Source organism: Tenrec ecaudatus, chromosome 12 (genome assembly GCF_050624435.1).
Source record: "Tenrec ecaudatus isolate mTenEca1 chromosome 12, mTenEca1.hap1, whole genome shotgun sequence".
NCBI lineage: Eukaryota > Metazoa > Chordata > Mammalia > Afrosoricida > Tenrecidae > Tenrec > Tenrec ecaudatus.
In genome coordinates, this window is record NC_134541.1 from 140,395,393 (window position 1) to 140,415,798 (window position 20,406).

Genomic DNA, 20,406 nt, shown 5'->3' on the forward strand with positions numbered 1-20,406 from the left:
AGGGGGGAGGCTCAGCCTCACTTGGAGGACTTGGTGCTATCAGCTTGGTGGTCTGCTCGTCCCCAGCTCACCATGGAAACTGACAGACGGACTCTAATGTGATCTCCAGAAATGCCAGGGACCAGCGCACTCTGAAAAACACCCAAGTTGGGAGGCCTACAGTAGTTACCTGCCGCTTGGATTAACTAGGGTTGGCGTGGCATGGCGTGCCGTGGCGTGGGAGCAGGAGTGCCTTCGGAGCCGTGATCTCTGGTGCAGTCGCTCCCCAGAGCCCCCAGGATGGGCCCCGCTGGTCTTCATTAAAGTGCTAGAGGCTTCCGTGGGCAGTGTGAACCTCACATTACTGGCCAGCTGTCTACTGCCCTGGGCGGGCCCTCAGCAGCTCTTCACACAGTCCCCACGGTCACTAGACCAAGGCCCAACTGACCAGTGTACTGCCTGCTGGCCAGACACCCAAGCACATGGGGCCGAGGGTGAGGGTTGACAGGGCAGCAGGTTGGCTGGGCTGGTTGGTCTCCGGCCTCCCAGCAGTGGGAAGGGCTGGACTGGCTAGCAGGCTGCTTCCCAGAGGAATGGCCAGTTGGCAGGGATGTGCATTTCAAACTGCCTGCTCCGGCCAAACGACCCTCCGAAGCTGGTGTGCATTTGTTGCCCCTGCTGCCCGTGTCTTTGGACGTGGAGGAGGGCTGGGCACACTGACCTCCTGAGAAGCTGTTGACGGGTCCCCACTAGAGATGGCCAGGGGTGGGGGATAGATGCACAGAGACGCCACCCCAGGGCTTCTCAGGCTGAGTGCACCCCAGCCGTGTGTAAGGGTCCCACCACCAGGACACTCTCATGGCTTCCCCTGGCCCTGTCCTGAGTCTGTTACATGGACGCCTGCTTGTCGACTCAGAGCAGCCTGGCCTCAGCACGCACCCCAAAGTGCTGAGACATCGCCATGTCTGGGAAGGACACCCACAAGTGCTGAGCTGGACGCTGCCCAGGCTGCCCAGGCTGGCCAGGTGACAGCTGTCTAGGCTAGTTAGGAGGGCAGCGTGGGGCGACCTGGTCTCGTGCTCAGGAAGGAGTTGACGACTGGCCAGGCTCTCTCATGGCCCCAGTGATGGCAGCCATGATTGCTGTTCAGAGTATGGCGGTTGATGCTGCCCCGTCCTGCCCCATCCAGGCCCTGGTCCCCAGCCGTGCGCGCACACTCTGTCCTCGCTGCCCCCCACCCTACTCCCCACTGCCTGCTCGCTCAGCCCCAAACCCCGTGACTTCCTGTCTTCCACGGCATGGTGGGGGCAAGGGAGGGGCAGCATTTGGTGCCCTTTGTGTTTCTTCAGGCTGGTGCCCGTCACGGTGTGCTGTTTTCCCACCCCTGACGCTGCTCCGGCAGGGCCTTGGTTCTTCGCCCGCAGCCTCGCAGTCTAGGTGTCTTGGGGTACCAGGATGCCACACAGCAGGCACTTCATAAGGACCCAGCTGCCTCTGTGCCTGGCAAGGAGAGTGACGCACAGGCTGGCACCTCTCCTGTGGCCTGGCCGTGGTCCCTGTGCCCCTGTCCAGCCTGGCTGGAGCTGCCGTGTGCCATGGGGAGCAGGGAACAAGGGGGTGGGGCACTACCTGATGACTGCTGTGCAGGGGGGTGAGCTCTTAGGTAGTTTCTAGACGTGTGGACAGCTGCCCGTGGGCTGGTGGTTTCTAGATGTGTGGACAGCTGCCTACGGGCTGATGTGGCCTACACAATCTCCTAGTAATCTGTCCCTCACCCACCCATTCACCCCAAACCCCCAACTGCCATGGTGTGCTGAGAAGTGGTGGGTGTGGGCTGGGCAGGCTGTCTGGGGTCAGCTGTGGTGCCCATGAGGGAGTCGGAAACAGTGGCTCGGTGTTGGGCTGGCTGTTCTGATGGAGGAGACCCATTAGGGTGTCGGGGAGGTCGGAGGGAGGGGTGAAGGAGGTGGAGAGATCGAGGTGCTACCTGGCTCTCCTGGACCCCACATCACCCAGGGGCCCGGGCCGCTGCCCTGAGTTGGTTGCCAGGTGCTGGGTTCCTTCAGCTCTTCAGGGGCTCCGTATCTCTGTGGGGCTCCCCTCCTCTACAGGGCTCCCTGTGATATTTCTCTGGCTGCGCCTCCTGTCAGGTGGGTGAAGCTGTCCATGGACAGCTGGAAAGGACTGTGGTGAATTGGGGCGACGACCCCAGGGATGTGGGCTGTGCTCACAGAGGTCCAGCTGCATGCCAGGGACCCAGAAGAACCCAGTGAGGGGGGGCCCACAGGCGCTGAGCCCCAACAGCAGAGGTGTCGGCCCCAAAGGGCTTGTGGGAATAGAATTGGATAGGGGCAGGGGTTAGGGCAGGTTTCAGTGGGGGACTGCTTGTGACTGTGGGGGAGCAAGTACCCTACCTTCAGTGATGTGGGCAGTGGTAGGGCAGGAGAGTAGAGGCCTCTATCTAGCAGTCAGCCCTGAGCCCCCCTTCCTGCCAGCCTCCCGAGGTCTGCCTGCTTGGCCTACCGGGAAGACATGGGGTTGAGGGGGGCAGTTGGTGAGCCCACCTCTCATAATTGCACCTACCGTGCCCGGGGACTGCCAGGGCTGTCTGCTGGGGTCAGCAGGGCAGAGCGGGCAGGGGCTCTGAGTGGGAGCAGGCCTGCCCTGAGGAAAAAAGGGAGGTGGTTACCGTGGTAGCCGCTCAGCAGGCTGTGGGTGCTGCCCCGGCTCACCGGGTCTGCTGTGTGTCAGCCTCCTGCTAGCTGTTCCATCAGCAGAGCCTGTGAGCCGTGAGCGTGCCCAACAACTGCTGAGGCGTTCTTGACGCCTCTGCCCGCTCGGCTGCCCCTGGCCGCTCTGCCCAGGCTGCCAGACACACCAGCTGTCAGAATGGCGTGGCGGGGGCGTCCTTTCTTCTCTACCTTCACGGGGGTGGGGTGGTGGGGAGTAGATCAGCATCTTGGCTGATGCCTGTGAGGGAGATCAGACAGGCCCCACCGGCACGGCCGTCCCTCCACCAGCTGGGGCCAGTCTCCCTGGGGGCTTTGTTAGGAAGGAGCAGGGCCACAGCTCAGGCTCCAGCTCACCTCAGTCATGCCTGCAGGCAGGCCTCCTGGCTTCCCAGTCCAGTCTGTGCCCAGTTTGGGCAGGTGTCCCAAAGTTCTTGAGCTCCCCCAACAAGTGTCCGGAAGTCCCCATGCCACCAGGATGCCAGCCTGAGCTGCTGGGCTCCATCGCCGTGCCATCTCCCCTGCCGTCTGCTCCCCTCTCATGCCCTGCTCTTACTGAGCGCTCTGACTGCTGGGTCTCGGAGAGTCCCAGCACGGGGACCTGGTCAGTTCCCTTTTCTGTGTCTGGATAGCTCGTGCTAAGTCGCGGGGGATGGCAGACCGAGCAGTTCCCACTCTGGCTCCGTGCACCTTGCTCACATTCTCCGCCAGCCAGCCCCGGGGGTGGCTGACCACCTTTGTTTGCCAAATCCCACCCAGCCATTGGATTGAAGCCACAAGACCATGGCAGGAAAGTCGCTCATCACACCGCACCATTTAGGCGAATCCGGCTATAGATGTGCTGTGTATTGGGTCCTGAGCCTGCCACGTCGTAGGTCTAGTGCCCCTGGGCTCTGAGCCTGGCTCCAGTTCTCAGAGAGCATGATGTCAGAGAGGACCTGAGACCTGCTTGCTGCAGAGTGGAGCAGAGGAGGAGAGGTTCACCATAGAAAGACAAACACATTTTCCTGGAAGGACTGCAGTCAGAGCGGCCCTCAGATGGGCGGGGCAAGGTTCTGCCTCCTGCAGTTTGGACATGTGATCGGAGGAGCAGTCCCTGAGGAGGACCTCACTCTTGGTGAAAGTAGAGGGTCAGTGGAAAGGAAGGAAGGCCTTCGATGGGGACTCACACTGTGGCGGCCGCCGTGGGCTCAAGCATGGGAATGACCGTGTAGCTGGCGCAGGGGGGATGGTGTTCCGTTCTGTTGTAGTGCAGTTGGGTCAGAGCCGACCCAACAGCAGCCTCCTGTTACCCTTGGCTGCTGGTTCCCAGGAAGCAGGTCTGTGGCCACCACTCCACCTGTCTGGACAGACCCTCCCTTTGGCCTGCTGACCCCTTGTCTGATGTTGGGGGGTCTTTGGAAGCTCATCAGGCTTGGTGGTTGGTCCTGCCCATTGGAAACCTCCCCCCTGCCAGCTGTGCTGTGTGTGGGGGTGGGGGGTGCGGAGAGCTGGCACATCGGGAGGCTGCCCGACAGCGGCTGGTGACATCTCTCCATCTCAGCATGCCACTCAGCACCTCCGTCGGTTGGGTCCCCGTCCACAGACGGTTGTGTTTCACTTCGTGTGAAGACTGCTCCCCAAGGACCCGCGGTGTTTGATGGGAGGTGCAGAGGGTCCCCTGCCTGAGCTAGGAGGCAGGGGACATCTAGCTCTCGTGGTGCCAGAGTGGGGCTCCTTGTTAGGCCAGGCACTGGGGGCTCACTAGACGCTAGGGGTGGGTGTCTTTGAGGACAGGCTGTGTTCTACGAGGGTCTACACTTGGTTGAAGCCATGGGACCACGGAGGTGTGGCTGTGCAGATGCTGTACAGAGAGGCCACTCCTCAGTCTCCGCTGACAGCTGCGTGCATAGGGTGGCACTGACGTCACCTCCCCTTACACAGGGGGAACCAGAGTGGCTGAGCGGGGGTGCCCTGGTCAAGGTCATGCCTGGAGTTCTTGGCAGCCTTGTTGGGGTGCTTGGCTGGCTCCTGAGCCTGGTGGGCTCTGCCCTCTATGCCCTCCAGCCATCTGGCTGGCCACATGGTGCCGTGCAGCTGGGGCCTGCCTTTTTCTGAGCCCAGCAGCCTGTGCTGGCACGTCCGGCACCTCTTGGGGAGCTGCCCGTCGGCTGAGCCCGTGCAGAACACGCACAGAGGCAGGCGGGGGGCCCATCAGCTGTGGGCTTCTCTTTCAGGCCTGATGGCGCCCAGCTGAACTTTGGCAGGAAGGGCCTCCAGCCCGCTGGCAGGCTGACCTGCCTGCCTTTGCTCTGAGCCCGACCCCTCCCCACAGGTTCTGGAGTTGGTGCCGAGGGAGGCGGCGCCCGGCAAGGTAGAGGAAGAGCCGTAATTACTTGGGAGAGGAAGCGTTTAACTTCTGAGGTGGCAACACAATACTATCTTGTTCGCGGAGGCGGCGGAGTTGGGAGATTAGCAATTAATTTTTTATTACGTGCAAACGACGCTTCAGTTTCATGGAGCTAAACAGCCCTCCCCGGGCCCAGGAGGGGCGGCTCGCTCTGTGCCCCCTGCCCGCGCACTGCTGCCTGCCTGCTCCTGAACTGATGGCAGGGGTTGATGGGGTTGCGTTGGCGGAGAGCGCCCGCTCCTGCTTCCCTCCCTGGCGGAGGCACCTTCTGTTTGGCAAAGGCTTTTCGTGCGTCTCGGCCTCTGGGGCATTTGCCTCCACCAGGGTTGTAATGACAAGAGGCAGGCACGTCACCCGTCTTTCAGAGCCGACGGCTTTAAATCAAAATGCCACTTTTATTGACTGCACAGTGTGACTAGACCTGACCCCTCCATGGAGGCCTGTTGGGGCTTCCTAAAGCAGCTCCTGGTCACCCTGTGGATGGTTTTCAAGCCCATCAACTTCTATCAGGGCAGACGGCCTCGTCTCTCGCCCATGGAGTGGCTGGCGGGTTTGAACCTCCGACCTTGTAGTTAGCAGCCCAACGCCTGACCCTTACCACCACCAGGGCTCCTTCCTGTACAGATTATAGCCTTTGAGACCCGTGGGGCTGTCATGCCCACAGTGGCCTGGAGTGGACTTGGCGGCAGGGGTCAGGGTGTCTACCAGCGGGGATGGGAAGAGAGCCAGTCGCCCCGATGCTAACGTTGTTTACTAGAGCTTGGCTGCATTGCCCCGGAGAGCTCTCCAGGGGTCGCCACTTTGTTTGCACCAACTCCTTGAAGCTCCAGCCATCCCTCAGCTACAAAGACGAGGTGGCAGGAGTTCTCTCTCTCTCTCTCTTGGATTTTAACGTGAACCACCGGAGTCCCAGAGCGAGGAGGGATGGCTATATGGCAGCAGCGAGCTGACCTTTTCTGGAAAGGGCCCAGTCGGGAGTCACTGCGGTTGGGGGACTGCAACTGTCAGCTCTGGCCCAGTCCCCAGCTTTTCAGGGTCTCTGGAGACTCATAGGGTGTGAGGCTTCCGTCAGGGCAGGGCGTGTCGGTAGAAGCAGGCCCCTGGGCCATCCCAGCGTGAAGGGCCGCAGGAAGTGGCCAGCTGTGCCCCAGGAAGCAGTCGCCCGTAAATGGGCTGGGTGCCCTGCAGGCTGGCTCGCTGACTCCTCACCTGGGCTTCGACTGCGACAGCGGATGCCTGCGTGTCAGCCTTGGGAGGATGGTGCAGAACTAGGCTGCTCTGGGTGTTAGGCACCTGGCCACTGCCAACTCGATGGCACCTAACAGCCCCACGCACTGGGGTGTGGAGTCCTGGGAGTGGGGGCGGGGCGCGCAGGTGTTTAAGTACTGAGGTACTCACTGAAAGGTACCTCCAGAGGCACCTTGGCCGAGAGCCCTAGCAACCTGCATCCAGAGAGAGCCTCGGGAGCGTTGTTCTGACACACGTGGCCCCAGGCTCTGGTGCCTCGACTCTCCACTCGACTGCAGTGGTCTGGATGGATTCAGACCCATCCCTCCCCAGCTGCCACCATGCTGACTCCTAGTCCTGGTCCCAGCGGGTGTTAGGACCCCCCTGGGGCAGGCCGAGTGTGTCCCCGCCCTCCTCTCTCTTCCCAGGCGACCAGCAGGCGCTGGTCCTGAGGGCCGGCTGGTGTTAGACCCTTCATGCCTGCTCTTGGGAAGAGGACAGTGCGTGGCTGGCTGGCCAGTGTCTGCCTGTGTGTACAGTAGGGGTGGTCTTTGTAGCCATCAGAGACGCTGGGTGCTGTTTGGAGCGCCTCCACTTACTGACAACCCTTGCCAAATTAATTTTATTTAATTATCTCCCAGGGCTAAGCTTGAATACATTTTGTGTTAAATTCACAGTTTTCCCCTTTTCTCCACGAAATGGACTTAATATCCTTGTTAAAATCTGATTAAAACTAAAATTGAGTTTTTTGAAGTCTGATTATCCCACGGAATGGAATTTTTAAACCTAATTATGGGTGGATTTGCATATACTTTTCAGCACCATTGAAAAGCAAGTGGAAATAAATTTATTAATGACATCCTTTCCTGGCATCTCCTTGGGGCGGGACGTGGATTCATGGGGGAAATGGGGGCAGGAAAGAAGCCTGCACCCATCCACCTTTGGGAAGGGGCAGACCTTTCCCATTTTCCTTTGTAACTTTATTCCCTGGAGAACCCGTTCCCAAGGAGCCAGGCTGCGCTTCACTCCCACCCCTCCTTGCGCACCCTCTGGCGTCAGCACGGGCCGGCCTTCCTGCGGCGGCAGGCTTTTCTTTCCATAGTGGGGCCTGCCGGAGCCCCAGAGTGCAGCTGCTTTCTGAGGAATCAGAGGGGAGTTCGATGTGTCATGCCACGTCAGCACAGCCCCTCGGAAGCCGACCTTTTGCTTCTCATGTGGCCCCCACCCAGGTGGACACACTCTATAACCCCCCCCCCCTCCTCCAGGAGCCAGCTGTGGCATCTTCAGGGGTGTGTTTGTGTTTGTGTCCAGTGGTCTCCCTTCTTCACGGGCTTCGAGTTTGGGGAGCAGAAGTCAGGGCTGTCGGGTGGGCAAGGTAAGGCGTCCGTCCCAGCGAGAGGCTTTTGGAGCGTAGGAGGTGCAGCGGGCAGGTGCATGTGCTGTTCTGGTGGAGACAGAGTCCTCGTCACTGCTGACCTGGCTTCTCTCTGTGGCGCTTGTCAGTTTCCTTGGAGCTTTTTCATCATCCGCTCCCCGCAGAGCCCACGGGAATCAGTTTGTTGGGGCCTCTGACTCGAAGGCCCCTCACGAGACTCAGGGGCCCGGATGATGGAGTGGGTTATGCACTGGGCTGCTGACTGCAAGGTCTGCAGTTCCCAGCTACCAGCCGCTTCTCGGGAGAAAGATGAGGCTGGTGCTCTCGGAAGGTCACAGCCCAGTCACCCCAAAGGGCAGTTCTCTGTGCGTCGGAGGTGAGTGGATTTGCTGCACGAGACCTCCACGTGCTGAAGGGCAAGGATGCTAGTCCGAGGACCACGGAGCACCTGGCCCAAGCCAGGTCTTTTCAGTCTCCTCACGGCCTGCTGGGCGCTGACTAAGGAAGGGGGAGAAGAACGGAGGCAGCATGGGGATCCCAGTACTTCTGAAAAGCACAGGCAGACCTGCCTCAGGAGGGTGACAAGGATGGGAGGCCTCGTCTAGGGACCAGTCCCAGGAGGAGGACATCGTGCTTGGCAAAGCGGAGGGTCAGCCAAAGAGAGGAAAACCCTTGACGAGACGGCATGACAGTGGTGACATCAACGGGCTCAGACATACCCACAGTGGGGAGGGTGGCCCAGGGCTGGGCCGTGTTCCCGAGGGTTGCACACCGTGAGGCTCGCTGTGATGCACCTGACAACGGCTCCCGCCTCCTGCTTCCTCACCAACATGGCACTGCCTTCGTCAGCGTGCGAGGGGGCAGCGGAAGGCCTGGCGGTGCCAGCAAGGTGGGGCCCCAGCCAGAGCAGCCTGGCCACCCAGGGACATGGCCTCCCTCTGCACATGCCCTCCAGGACACAGTGAGAAACCAAGAGGGCTTGTCCTCAGCCACCAGAAGAGCAGCTTCAGGTGTGACAGAGCAGAAAAAGCAAGCGGTTTGTAGAAACTGCATTTTACCCATCTGTGAACTCAGCATTCCCAATGACCGTGTCCCCACGTTGGGGAAAGGGTCTGGGTGTGGCTTTTGTCTGCGGTCCCGAGGCCTGTGTGGCACTGGTGGGAGGATGCAGGGGAAAGATGGCGGCATGTCCTCCCAGCTCTCCAACCCTGCATCGTGTGTGCTTGCGTGCAGACACTGTAGCACAGGGACAGCGAGAGGCCTCTTGTTGTGTGGACTGTGGTAGGACGCCCTTGCCGTTCTGTGTACTGGATTCCAGAGGCTGGGTGGGACGAGGGCTTGGGCAGGAGTTGGACGCTTGCAGCCCCGTCACTAAGGGGACCCTCACATCTTGGCCTTGCACACTCGGCTGTGCTCCCTCAACACCATGCTTTCTGGAACACATCGCCAAGCTGCCTCCTGCTGGGTGCCTTTGTGTGGGCACTGGCTTGACAGCAGTGGGTCTGTGCGTGTGGACTGGAGGGAGCCCTGTTGGTTCTGTGGGGTCACAGTGGGCTGCTAACGGGAAGGACAGGGGTTCAAGCCCTCCGCTGCTCTCTCTGAGGGAGGAAGACGAGGCTGTCTGCCTCCTTAAAGAGTGACAACCTCGGAAACCCCCAGGGGCTGTACTACCCTGTCCTGTGTGGAGTGACTCAATGGCTGTGAGCTCGGGGTGGTAGTTTGTGGGATGAGACTCAGCCCCACGGTAGTGGGTTTGGTTTCTGTGGGTTCCGTCCCCAGGGGGACAGTTGGTAAAGCTGAAGAGGGCTATGTATGTGCTCACTTTCTGCCAGCTTATAACCCGCCAGGGTGTGGAGGGCTGCAGCCCTGGCATGAAGTCCTTTTGTTCCCCAAGGCTGTCAAGGCCCCTACCTTGCTCTGGGGGGCCCGAGACTCGAGTCGGCCGTGCCACCACCCCGGCCTTAGCCTGCTGAGTGAGCCCCTAACGAACTCCTTCCTCTCACGTTGCCGAAGCGCTGCACCCTCAGCCCCACCCACATTTGGAGGCACATTCAGTTGGCCTCCGGGGTCCCAGTGACACCTCCAGGTGGCCCTGATGGCCACGTGTCCATCCCCGCTGGGTCAGGCCTGGCTGCTGTGGGCTCTGGGTAACACGGGCCCCTCGAGGGAGCCGCTCTGGACGTCACGTCTGCCCAGAGGAGCTGGCAGTGGTCTCCTCCTCTGTTGTCGTCAGCGTCCTTAATTCTTGCGTAGGTGTGTGGTAGAGTTCTCCAGGGACACCATCTGGGCCCCCTGGGTTTTCTTCTAGGAAGGATTGTTTGTTTTTCCCTAACCACGGATTCCCTTTCTCTAATGAGATAGAGGTCATTGTGGGATCTGTCTATCCCTTCCTGTTTGGTGTGCATTGTCTGAGGCTGAGCTCACAGGGGAAGCTCAACCAGGGAAGCAACATCCTGCGTGTGTGAGTATCGGTGTGAATGTATGAGTGTGTGTGAACGTATGAGTGTGAATACGTGTGAGCGTGTGTGTGGTGAGTACATGAGTGTGAGTGTGGTGTGTGTGTGTCCACCCTCTACTAAGGTCAGGCCTTAATCCCACGCTGATCCTGCCCACGAAGGCACCCTGGTGGCACAGTGGTTGTGTGTTGGGCTGCTAGCCACATGGCCAGCATTCAAAGCCAGCCGCTCTGTGGGAGAAGGATGAAGCAGGCTTCCTCCTCCCATAAACCCACGGGCAGTTCTACCCTGCCCTGGAGGGTCATTGCCAGTTGGCATCACTGCGGCGGTGAGGTTTTTTGGGTCGGAATGCCCGCCTAGTGGTACTGTAGACACAGGCAGATCCTGCCTGACAGGGCAGTCCCATCCCGTCCTGTGGGGGCACTGTGAGCCTGCATTGACTTGATCCAGAGTGACGTACAGTTTAGCACACGCTGCTCTTTATTCTTCTCTCTGCTTGCTCCGCTTTCTTTTCCCTCCAAGAGCCCTGGTTCGAGACCTCCCTTTCTTGAGGCATGAACACACCACTGTAAGTCTCCCCGATCATTGCAGGTTTCGTTGCTCTGGAAGCAGTTTCTGCTTCTTGTTTTCATTTTTCTGTCTTTTTTGTAAATCCTGTTATTAGAAGTCTGCCTTTGATTTCCACTTGGGGGTTTTTCAGATTGATTTGTTTGGCTTTTGATGATTTTTTCTATTTCAATTCTGCCAGCAGAAAGCAGCCTTTGTAGAGTTACAGTCTTCTTGAATTGAATGGTTTCTCCGGTCGTGGCCTGGCTTTGTGGACATTCCACAAGCTCTGTAGCGTGTTGTCCCGTGGCAGTTTGTGGCGTAGGTGGGCGTGCTCCCATCATGGGTCTGCCTGTAGGTGTCTCCCTGCAACTCCTGAGCATTACAGACAGCTGGTGACGTCTCCAGGGAACCTGGACCTCTTCTTCCAGCTCCTTCGAGCTTGCTGACATCACGTGCCTGGAAGCTCTGTGGCTGGGCGCATGCGCGTCTGGGATTGCTGCCAATCTCCCTGATGTCACATGCCCAGAGGTGCATGCGCATGGTGCATGGCTGCATTATGTCCAGGGAGATCACAGAGGTCGGCCCGTCCCAAACTCACGTTGACTCCTTCGGAGAGACTCATCGGTGAGGGGTGCCTTTTTCCATTGCTTTACCACAGGTAAAGCCTCCCTCTCCAAGGAAAGTTGGGGTGTTGTACTCCCGTAAAGAGTTACAGTCTTGGAAACCCACAGGGGCGGTTCCACCCTGTCCTGCAGGGTCTCCCGTGAATCACAGCTTATGCTCCTGAGAACTCCACCATGCCCCATACCCCCCTCCATAAGTCAGGGGGGCAAGGTGGCAGCAGGACTTTCTTTTTTTTTAAAAAAACATTTTATTAGGGGCTCATACAACTCTTATCACAATCCATACATATACATACATCAATTGTATAAAGCACATCTGTACATTCTTTGCCCTAATCACTCTCAAAGCATTTGCTTTCCACTTAAGCCCTTTGCATCAGGTCCTCTTTTTTTCCCCCTCCCTTCCCCTCCCCCCTCCCTCATGAGCCCTTGATAATTTATAGATTGTTATTTTGTCATATCTTGCCCTATCCGGAGTCTCCCTTCCCCCCCTTCTCCGCCGTCCGTCTCCCAGGGAGGAGGTCACATGTGGATCCTTGTAATCGGTTCCCCCTTTCCAACCCACTCACCCTCCACTCTCCCAGCATCGCCCCTCACACCCCTGGTCCTGAAGGTATCGTCCACCCTGGATTCCCTGTGCCTCCAGCCCCCATATGCACCAGTGTACAACCTCTGCCCTATCCAGTCCTGCAAGGTAGAATTCGGATCATGGTAGTTGGGGGCAGGAAGCATCCAGGATCTGGGGGAAAGCTGTGTTCTTCATCAGTACTACCTCGCACCCTGACTGACCCATCTCCTCTCCTAAACCCCTCTATGAGGGGATCTCCAGTGGTCAACATTTGGGCCTCGGGTCTCCACTCTGCACTTCCCCCTTCATTCACTATGGTATGTATATATGTATATATATATATATATATACACACACACACACACACACACAGACACACACACATATATATACACATACTTTTTTTTTTTCATGATGCCTTATACCTGGTCCCTTTGGCACCTCGTGATCGCACCGGCTGGTGTGCTTCTTCCATGTGGGCTTTATTGCTTCTGAGCTAGATGGCTGCTTGTTCACCTTCAGGACTTTCTTTTAGTCTTCTGTGACTTGTGCCTGCCTTGGTAAAAGGCCTTGGTGGTGTGGTGGGTTAAGTGGCGTGCCGACAGCTGCAGGGTGGGCAAGTCAGTCTGTGGGAGGAGGCAGCAGCCACTGCTTCTACACAGATGGCCGCCGTGGGCAGCTCTGCCTGTGGGGCAGCCAAGTGCTGGGCCGAGCACTTGGTTTGTCTTTGAGAGCAGTGAACACAGGTAGTAGATAAGGGAGGACACTAATCCCTGCGGAGAAGGGCCTGCCGCCGCTCTTTGTGGAGTCCCGCTCTCTGTGCTTGTGAGGGAGCCGCCGCTCTGAGCCAGAAAGCGGGGCCAGCCGCATCCCCCAAGATCACAGTGCTGGGGCCATAGGGCCCTGTGCCTGCAGTGTCGCTGTGAGTGGACTTGGCTTCCCTTTACATGCATCCTGAGAGTGTACCCGGGCTGCAGCCTGTTCTTTGTGCTTTGTCCTACTGCCCCTCTCACTGGCCGCCTCGCTGCCCGTTTCACGCGCGCTCAGCACGCTGAGCCCTCCTCCTCTGCGGTTGCCGTTCAAGGATGGACTCTCACCAGACCCTCTGCTGGGTGCTCCTGGTCCCTGTTAGTCATCGCGGCGCGGCCCAGCATCACTATCTCAGGCTCCTGCATCCCCCACACTTCCAGCCTGGCTGAGTCCATCCTGGTAGCCACAGGTCAGCCTGCCTCACAAGGGCCTCCCTAGCCCGCCCTGCACCACATGCCACGTCCCGTCCAGCAGTCGACGCCCTCGTGGTGGTCTGCCCTGCAGTAGCCCTGTGTGCAGGGAATGCTCCGTTGTGAGCCGAGGGCCTGCATTGGTTTTCAGAAGTGGATCACTAGGCCTTTCCTCCTGGTCTGACTTCATCGGAAGCTCTGCTGAGACCCATCCGCCACTGGTGACCTTGCTGGTGGCACACGAGCCACCCCCACATGGCCCCCTGACAGAGAGGGGAACACGTGGTGCATACCTCCGACATAAGCACGTGCTCCAGTCTGTCCTGAGCATGTCCTCCCCTCCCTTCCAGCCCACTTGTAGAAGGGCATGGCCTCCTCTTGTCCTCCCTGCTGGCTGCCTGATCAGGCTTCCTCTGCCCAGGGCCTGCGGGGATCCTGGCCAGGCCTCCCACTGGGAAAGTCTCACTTCCACTTCCCCCTCATTCTGAGCACCATGGTTCCCCCACCCCCTACTCTGCCTGGCGCCGACTGCGGCTCGTGGTGGTGTTTCCGTGGCACATCGCGGTCTTTGTTCCTACTCTGTCTTTGATTGTTTCTCTGGAAGCCGGTGCCTTGATGTTCAGCTCCCTGTTCTGTTCTTGACGCTCCCTGCCGCTCCGAGGCGGGAGGGACCCCGTGAGGGCTGGTCTGAAATTGGGAAAGGAAGCCTTGTGCTGGTCTTCCTGGCCAGCTCCCTGTTCTCTGACCATGGGGAGGGGCCCAGACTCACCCTCTCCATGCCACCTCTGGGGACCATGTCTTCAGCTCCTGGGTCTCTGGCCATAGGGAGTGGCTCAGCTCCCTGGGGCTCTCTGTGTGGCAACAGTCTGTGCCCTCCTCTGCCCTGCTCTCAGCTTAGCCTCTCCCGAGTCAAGCCTGTGACATCCGGTCAGCAGACCCCATTCGCAGTGATCCCAGAGGACAAAGGAGAGCTGTCCCTTTAGTTGGGCTTCTGAGACTGTGCACCTTTCTCCCACAGGCGCCCGGTGGGCTTGAACTGCTGACCCCAGAGAGGAGATGGCATAGTGGATTTGGCAGCAAGGTTTTATGAGCGTGCTTGTGAGGGAGGTGCGGCTGAATCATGTCCCCCCGTTTGAGCTGGGCTCCCAGCCCTTGAGTTGCACCTATGACTGATCTCTGCTGGAGGTGGGGGATGGGAGGCTTCTCTGGGTCACTCCTCAACCAGCCATGCTTGAGAGGAAAAGGGCTGCTTGGGCCTCCTTCCCTCTCACTCTGCACCCCAGAGTCCAGCCTCCGAGTGCACCCCCACCCCACCTCTCCGTTCTCATCGCAGAGACCCAGTGAGTCATCACCATGGCAAGGGCCCCAGCAGTGCGCTGCTTGTGTCCCTCAGAGATTGGGGAGACATGTTCTTGAGCCCCACTGGCCCTCACCCTTGTCCTGGGCCCCAGTGGGTGCCCTCGCCTCTGCACTAGCTGCTCTACTGCAGAATAGCCTCTGGCCCAGCTCCCCTGCTGTCCATCGGCTCCCTGAGCTGCAGGCCTGGCTGGCTGCCCAGAAAGCACAGAACCCCCCCTTTCCCGCCCCTTTCCCCCCAGGCCACATTGAAGGGCTTCACAGCTAAAGGCGGCATCACGAGCAGCCACTCCAGTGCCCGGGATGCGACTGCACGGCCACTTCTACCACCTCCAGCCGGGGCCAGCCCAGGAGGTCGGCGGAAGCTGTGGAGTGGCCTGGTTCCTTGTGTTATTTTTAGGGTGTGAGGGTACTTGGCGCACTCCTCCAGCTCCTCCACTGGCCCCCTCGCAGCCACTCCTGTCCTCAGGCACGCCGCCTGGCAGCTGGGCCGAGGCTCTGGGTGGGGGGGCGCCTGGTAGGCCGACAGGGATTGGTCATCCTCTTCCCCGAGCAGAGGGGGCCTCTTGGCCAAGGGATAGGTCCGGATTGTAGGCTTTTGTGGAAAAGTGGTGGCTTAGTTCATGTGCAGTTGCTGTGGAGACTGTCCAGCAGGCCAGTCACCTCCGCCCCCCCCCCCCCCACACACACTCCGTTCAGTGACTGCTGGCTTTCCTTAGGCCATGTGTCCGTCTCACCCCAAGTACCCTCCCTGCCTGAGGCTCCGTCGGCACTCTGATCCCGAGTGGAGGGTGTTAGAAAGCACCGTGGTGAAGCCAGCCCCTGCCATTCCTGTGCTGCACAGCTTCAGGGTGCGTTCCTGCTGACGGCTCAAAGAAGGTTTCCCAGCAGTAGCTTCAGGCACTTGGCCCCCCGCCACGGCTGCAGAAGTCTGCAGTCCAGGAGATTTTGAAATTCTGTTTCATAAATCTCCCGACCCTCCGCCTTCAGCTTCTCTGGTCAGCATGTTGGGGCACGGTAGCCGGGCACCATCCAGTTCTTCCAGTCTCCTGGTACAGGAGGTGGTGTTTCAGGGAGGCCATGGGCCATATGTCCCATCTCCCTTCCTGTCCTTGACTCCCCTGCTTCCTGCCTCTGCTGCTCTGGTGAGTTGAGATCCACTGCTTCTCAGCGTTCCTCCTCTCTCTCCTTGCCATGGCCACCCTGGGGTTCCCTGGGCAAAGGAAGGCGATGCGGCATTGGGTGTAGTGCAGGAGGAAGTGGGCAGGGCATCCTGGGTGACCAGAAAGTGTCTCTGATGCAAGAGGAGAGCAGGCTGTGAACCTTGTATTAGTAAACGTGCCATGCCTTCCAGGGATGGTCACGGGCCAGGTCGGCCTGCACCAGCCCTGTGTCCCTTCCCTGAGAGTCCTCCTGCAAGTAAGTGCCTTCCCAGGACCGTCATCTCCCTGGGGGGGCTGGGGTTGCACATAGGTCTGACTGCTGCCACCTGCACCAGGCCCCAGTGGGGCACTTCCCGGCAGAGCAGCTGGCCTGACCGCCGTCTCTCTCCCCAGGACCCCCGAGGATCTTTCCCGGTTTGTGGTGGAGCTGCAGCAGAGAGAGCTGGCGCTCAAGGAGAAGAACAGCACCATCAGCAGCAGGTAGGTGCCCCAAGCGGGGGCTCCCCACAGCTCTGGGCTGCCATCGCCAGGACTCGCTGAGGCCACACTTGCTGTGTCTCAGGGCTCCAGAGCTAGAGCCCCGGGGAGCTGGACTGGTGTGGGTGTCTAAGGGAAGACTGACCCTCAGGAGGGCTACGTCTGTGCTTCCAGCCACTGAGGCTCCAGGCAGCCGGCCGTTTCATGGTGTGGGCACCAGGGCCTGCTGGAATGTGTGCATGTGCATGTTGTGTCCTCGGGGAAGGGCTGTGGAGAACACCCACACAGCCAGCACACCTTGGGCTGCAGGTTGAAGACCCTCAGTGGCAGTAGCTGTACGGGGTCCGTGCCCCGCCAGGCAAAGGGCAGCAGCTGTGGGACTCCTGCTCGGGGGCACAGCCCTCTCTGTGTGCATGTGGGCTACTGCTCAGCCCGGGGGCTGTTGATGGCACAGCCAGGCACGGAGGGAGACGTTCTCGGGGTCTCAGTTCCACCTGCAGGACTGGGGGTGGGGGGGCGTGCCCGCCCTCCTCCGAGGTGGCTCTTGAGTGATTCACTCACAGCTAAAAGGGAGGTGTAGGCATGGGAGCTGGTGTCTCTTTGAACACTGGCTTTCAGAGACGCCTGGCCATGTTGGACACACATCAGTCAACGGGGACAAGCGCCTCCGCGCTCAAAGCCCGTCAGATGAAACGGGCGTCAGGGGCGGGCGGAAATGAAGCTCTAACAGTTTGCCAGTGAGACTCCTCGTCTGACGCTGTGTTTGAAACAGAATGAGCCAAGGGGGCAGAGCAGCCTTGCTGCGCTTCCTCCTGCTGCCAGGCACTGCTTGCTCTGGCCCCCAGGGGCGCCCGCCTCTTGCTCCCGGGGCTCCCTGCCAACTCCCCAAGGCTCCTGGGCTTGGTGCGGTAGGTGGCGGGCAGCCCCCATGTGGCTTCCCTGTAGCGTTTGCCCCCTGGCAGCTTTGCCATGTCGGTCACTGTCGCCGTCCTCCCAGTGTCCTACGACCTTGTGCACGTCCATCATGGGGCAGTTTGGGGTCAGCGTCCCTTTTTGTGACCCAGTTCAGCTAATGTGTCCTCACTCTGCGGTGTCCCCAAGCCTGCCCACGGCCTGCCTCTTACTCCCCGGCTCCCATTCCCTGTGGCCGCTTACCACCTGCGTTGCACCCTGTCTTGAGTTAGGGCACCCTGAGCAGCCAGAGGCCAGAGAGGCCGTGACAGGCACGGGAGATTCTTGCCGCCCGCTGACATGCTGCTCTGCCCGTCTGAGTGCATGCCCACCGGGCCTGGGCCTGCAGGTGGGGCCGGCAGTCGGGCCTGGTCTGGAGTGGTGGACGCGTCCTGCTCCCGCCTGTTGTTCCTGCCCAGTTTTCTGGCCTTCGTGTGCCTGTTGCCAGGCTGATGCTGATGCTCACGGGTGGGCAAGCGTGAACTGAGCCTGGCACACAGAGAGCTGGGGGAAAGGGGAGGGCAGTGCCCACCGGGCACCACCCTCCGTGTTCTGGCTCTTGTATATGCCTTGACCATTCAGGTTGGCGGTGGAGTGGTGGAGCAGAGGGACCTGGGTGGGGGTGGGGTGGGGGGTGTCGTGCCCCCAGGGACCCTCTGCTGGCCACACCCCAGGAGCTGTCCCAAGGGACGTGGGAGCCCCTGAAGCCCTGCCAGCTACTTTCTGGTCCCTGGTCCACCAGCGGAGGAGCAGGGAAGGCAGCTGAGGGGCGGGGGAGCCCTGGGCCACCTCAGACATGGGGCCACAGCTGAGGGCAGGGTCCATGCAGCACACGCCCCTGGGCCCTGGTGGGGGGGATGTTTCCACTCTAGAGCGGGCCTCACTGTCCGTGGTGGAGACGATGGGGGCTGGGCTGGCGTGCCCGCCACGCCTGCCTCTTCTCAAGACGAGCTGCATTCATATTTCACACCCGACTGTTTTCTTGCATGTTTTGCATTTCCATATTTAAGATGGCATTTACATATTCATGGGCTTTTTAATAAGTTTTCATTGTTGGGAAGTGGAAGACGATGAAACGTGAGAGTCCCTGCATTCAGCTCTGGAAGCATCCTGCCCACAGATGACAGCACTCTGCGCCGTCTGCCAGGCGGGCCCTCCCTCGCTGACCACACTGGTGGACCGACTGTAGCCGGTCAGAGCCCACAGGCCGGGCCGGTTCCTGAGGAGCTGGCTCGGCCCCTCCTGATGGGCTTGCTTCCTTGCCTCTATGAGGACAGTGCGGACACGCCCGGCTTAGGTCTCTGAGGCAGTGGCTGCAGTCCAGATGGCTCTGACCATGGCGACCCCACGTGTGCTGTGGGGACAGATCACCAGGCTTCTCTTCCGGGGTGCTTCCTGGGGACTCGACCTCCAACCTTCTGGTGAACAGCCGAGCCATGTGCATACCCGGTGCCCTAACCGAGTAACCCAGCTACCCCAACCCTAACAGTGAGCCATGTGCACACCCCCTCAACCCTAACAGCGGGCCGTGTGCACACTTGGGGCCATACCTGTGTAACTTAGGCACCCTAACCCTAACAGTGAGCCATGTGCACACCTGGGGACCTACCTGTGTAACCCAGACACCCCAACCCTAACAGTGAGCCATGTACACACCTGGGGCCCTACCTGTGTAACCCAGATACCCCAACCCTAACAACGGGCCGTGTGCACACCTGGGGTCATACCTGTGTAACTTAGACACCTCACCGCTAACAGCCTTAGGGAGGTGTGGGAATGGCATTGCTTGCATTCTTCCTCCGACGGCAGCCCCAACGCACAGAGCTCCATTGTGGTGGCTGACCTGCCCACGAGTTCCCCAGGGCGAGTCCCCTGGGAGCAGGCTGCCACATCTTTCTCCCAAGGAGTGTCCAGTGGGTTTGAACCACCGACCTTTCAGTGAACAGCCCAATGCTTACCCTGCTGCCCCTCTTGCCCACCCCCACTCTCTGTTCTCGAGCACTGTCCTGGCTACAGGAGCTCCCTGACTGGCACTCAGCAGCCCCCTCTTCCCCCTCACCCCATTAGGGGTAGGGAGCTGTGGGGACATCTGGACTCATGTCTGAACTCTCTGCCAAGTCTGGGTGTAAGGTCTGAGGGGGCATCCTGGAGTCCTGGGCTGGAGTCTCCACACTGCCCCCTCCAGCCAGCCGTGCAGACACAGCATGTTTGGGGGGGGGCAGACTCTGCCTGTTTCTGGTGTCCCCTGGGGATGGGGCTCTTCGGGAGGGAGAGAGTGGAAGAGGGGCTGATGACCTCTGGCCTCACCCTCGCCACCCCGACTGCCTGAGCGCCTTGCACGTTCTTGCTTCTTTGTGTTCTGGCCGTCAGAGTGGCCGGTTCTGTGTGTGCTGCTTTTCCCATGGCCCGACAGGAGCTGGAGAGACAGGAGGAGGCGCCACAAGGCTGCCAGGCTGGGGCTCAGCCTTTGTCCCCAGGGGGCCAGGCGGGGGATGTGCTGGGTACCCCATCCTGGCTTGTGCCCTTGGAACCATGACACTGTGCTCCCCTTTTTGACTCACTCTCTGAGAGCCCGCCTGCCCGGCCCTCTGCCAGCGCTGCGAGCACAGGACTGTGTGTCCACGGCCCAGACACCATGTCCTTGGGAGTGGGGAGCAGGAGCTTGTCCCCAGCCAACCTTTGAGGGGCCTTGCTCTCCGGAGCTCACACAGAGGTACGGGTGCAAATGCTTCCTTGCTCGCACCCCAGGGAACCTCCCTCCACACCTGAGGGATCATAGCCACAAGTTCAGCCAGGAACCTGGCCTGCCTTCTGACAGGTGGGCACCCCTGGGGCTGTCAGAACTGAGGGCTGGGACAGGAGTGCCTGGCTCGGGCTCCGGCTCTGAGTTGAGCTCTGACTCAGGCAGGCTGTCGGAGCCGCCTTCCTGCTCTTGCTCTTGCCCCTGTGGAGCGAGCACTGTCCGAGCACTGCCCGTCCATACCCCCCCATTCTTGATCGTGCTCTGGCTGCTCAGAGAGTGCTGTGGGGGTCAGGGACAGTGGACATGGGGGCTCCAGATAGGATTGTCCCCTTGAACAGTGCTGGAAGTGGACTGCAGACAGGACAGGTCTCAGGCCCATGGCCCGGGAGTGACACTCCGCTACAGGGCCCCCTGACTGAGGCTGGCTCACAGAGGCCCTTCCTCTTGCCCCCAGTGCAGTGGCACCACAGTGACTGCCCTCTTCTCCAGGGTCCCCATGTGGATGGCCTGGTGGGCATTGTAGAGACAGCAAGTGCCCCTGCAGGGACACCTGCCCATACCCTGCCCTCCTCCTCATACCTCTCCCTTGGAGAATGGGACA

General features: G+C 60.0%; 1 protein-coding gene across 1 annotated transcript in view; it reads left to right on the forward strand.

Annotated features, from left to right (window-relative positions):
* MAD1L1 (mitotic arrest deficient 1 like 1) overlaps nucleotides 1-20,406 on the forward strand; it is a 144,806-nt gene that overhangs the window by 10,264 nt on the left and 114,136 nt on the right. Inside the window, exon 10 of the mRNA XM_075527588.1 lies at nucleotides 16,028-16,114. Within this exon, the coding sequence (XP_075383703.1) occupies nucleotides 16,028-16,114 (87 nt within the window). The remainder of the gene's footprint in view (nucleotides 1-16,027; nucleotides 16,115-20,406) is intronic.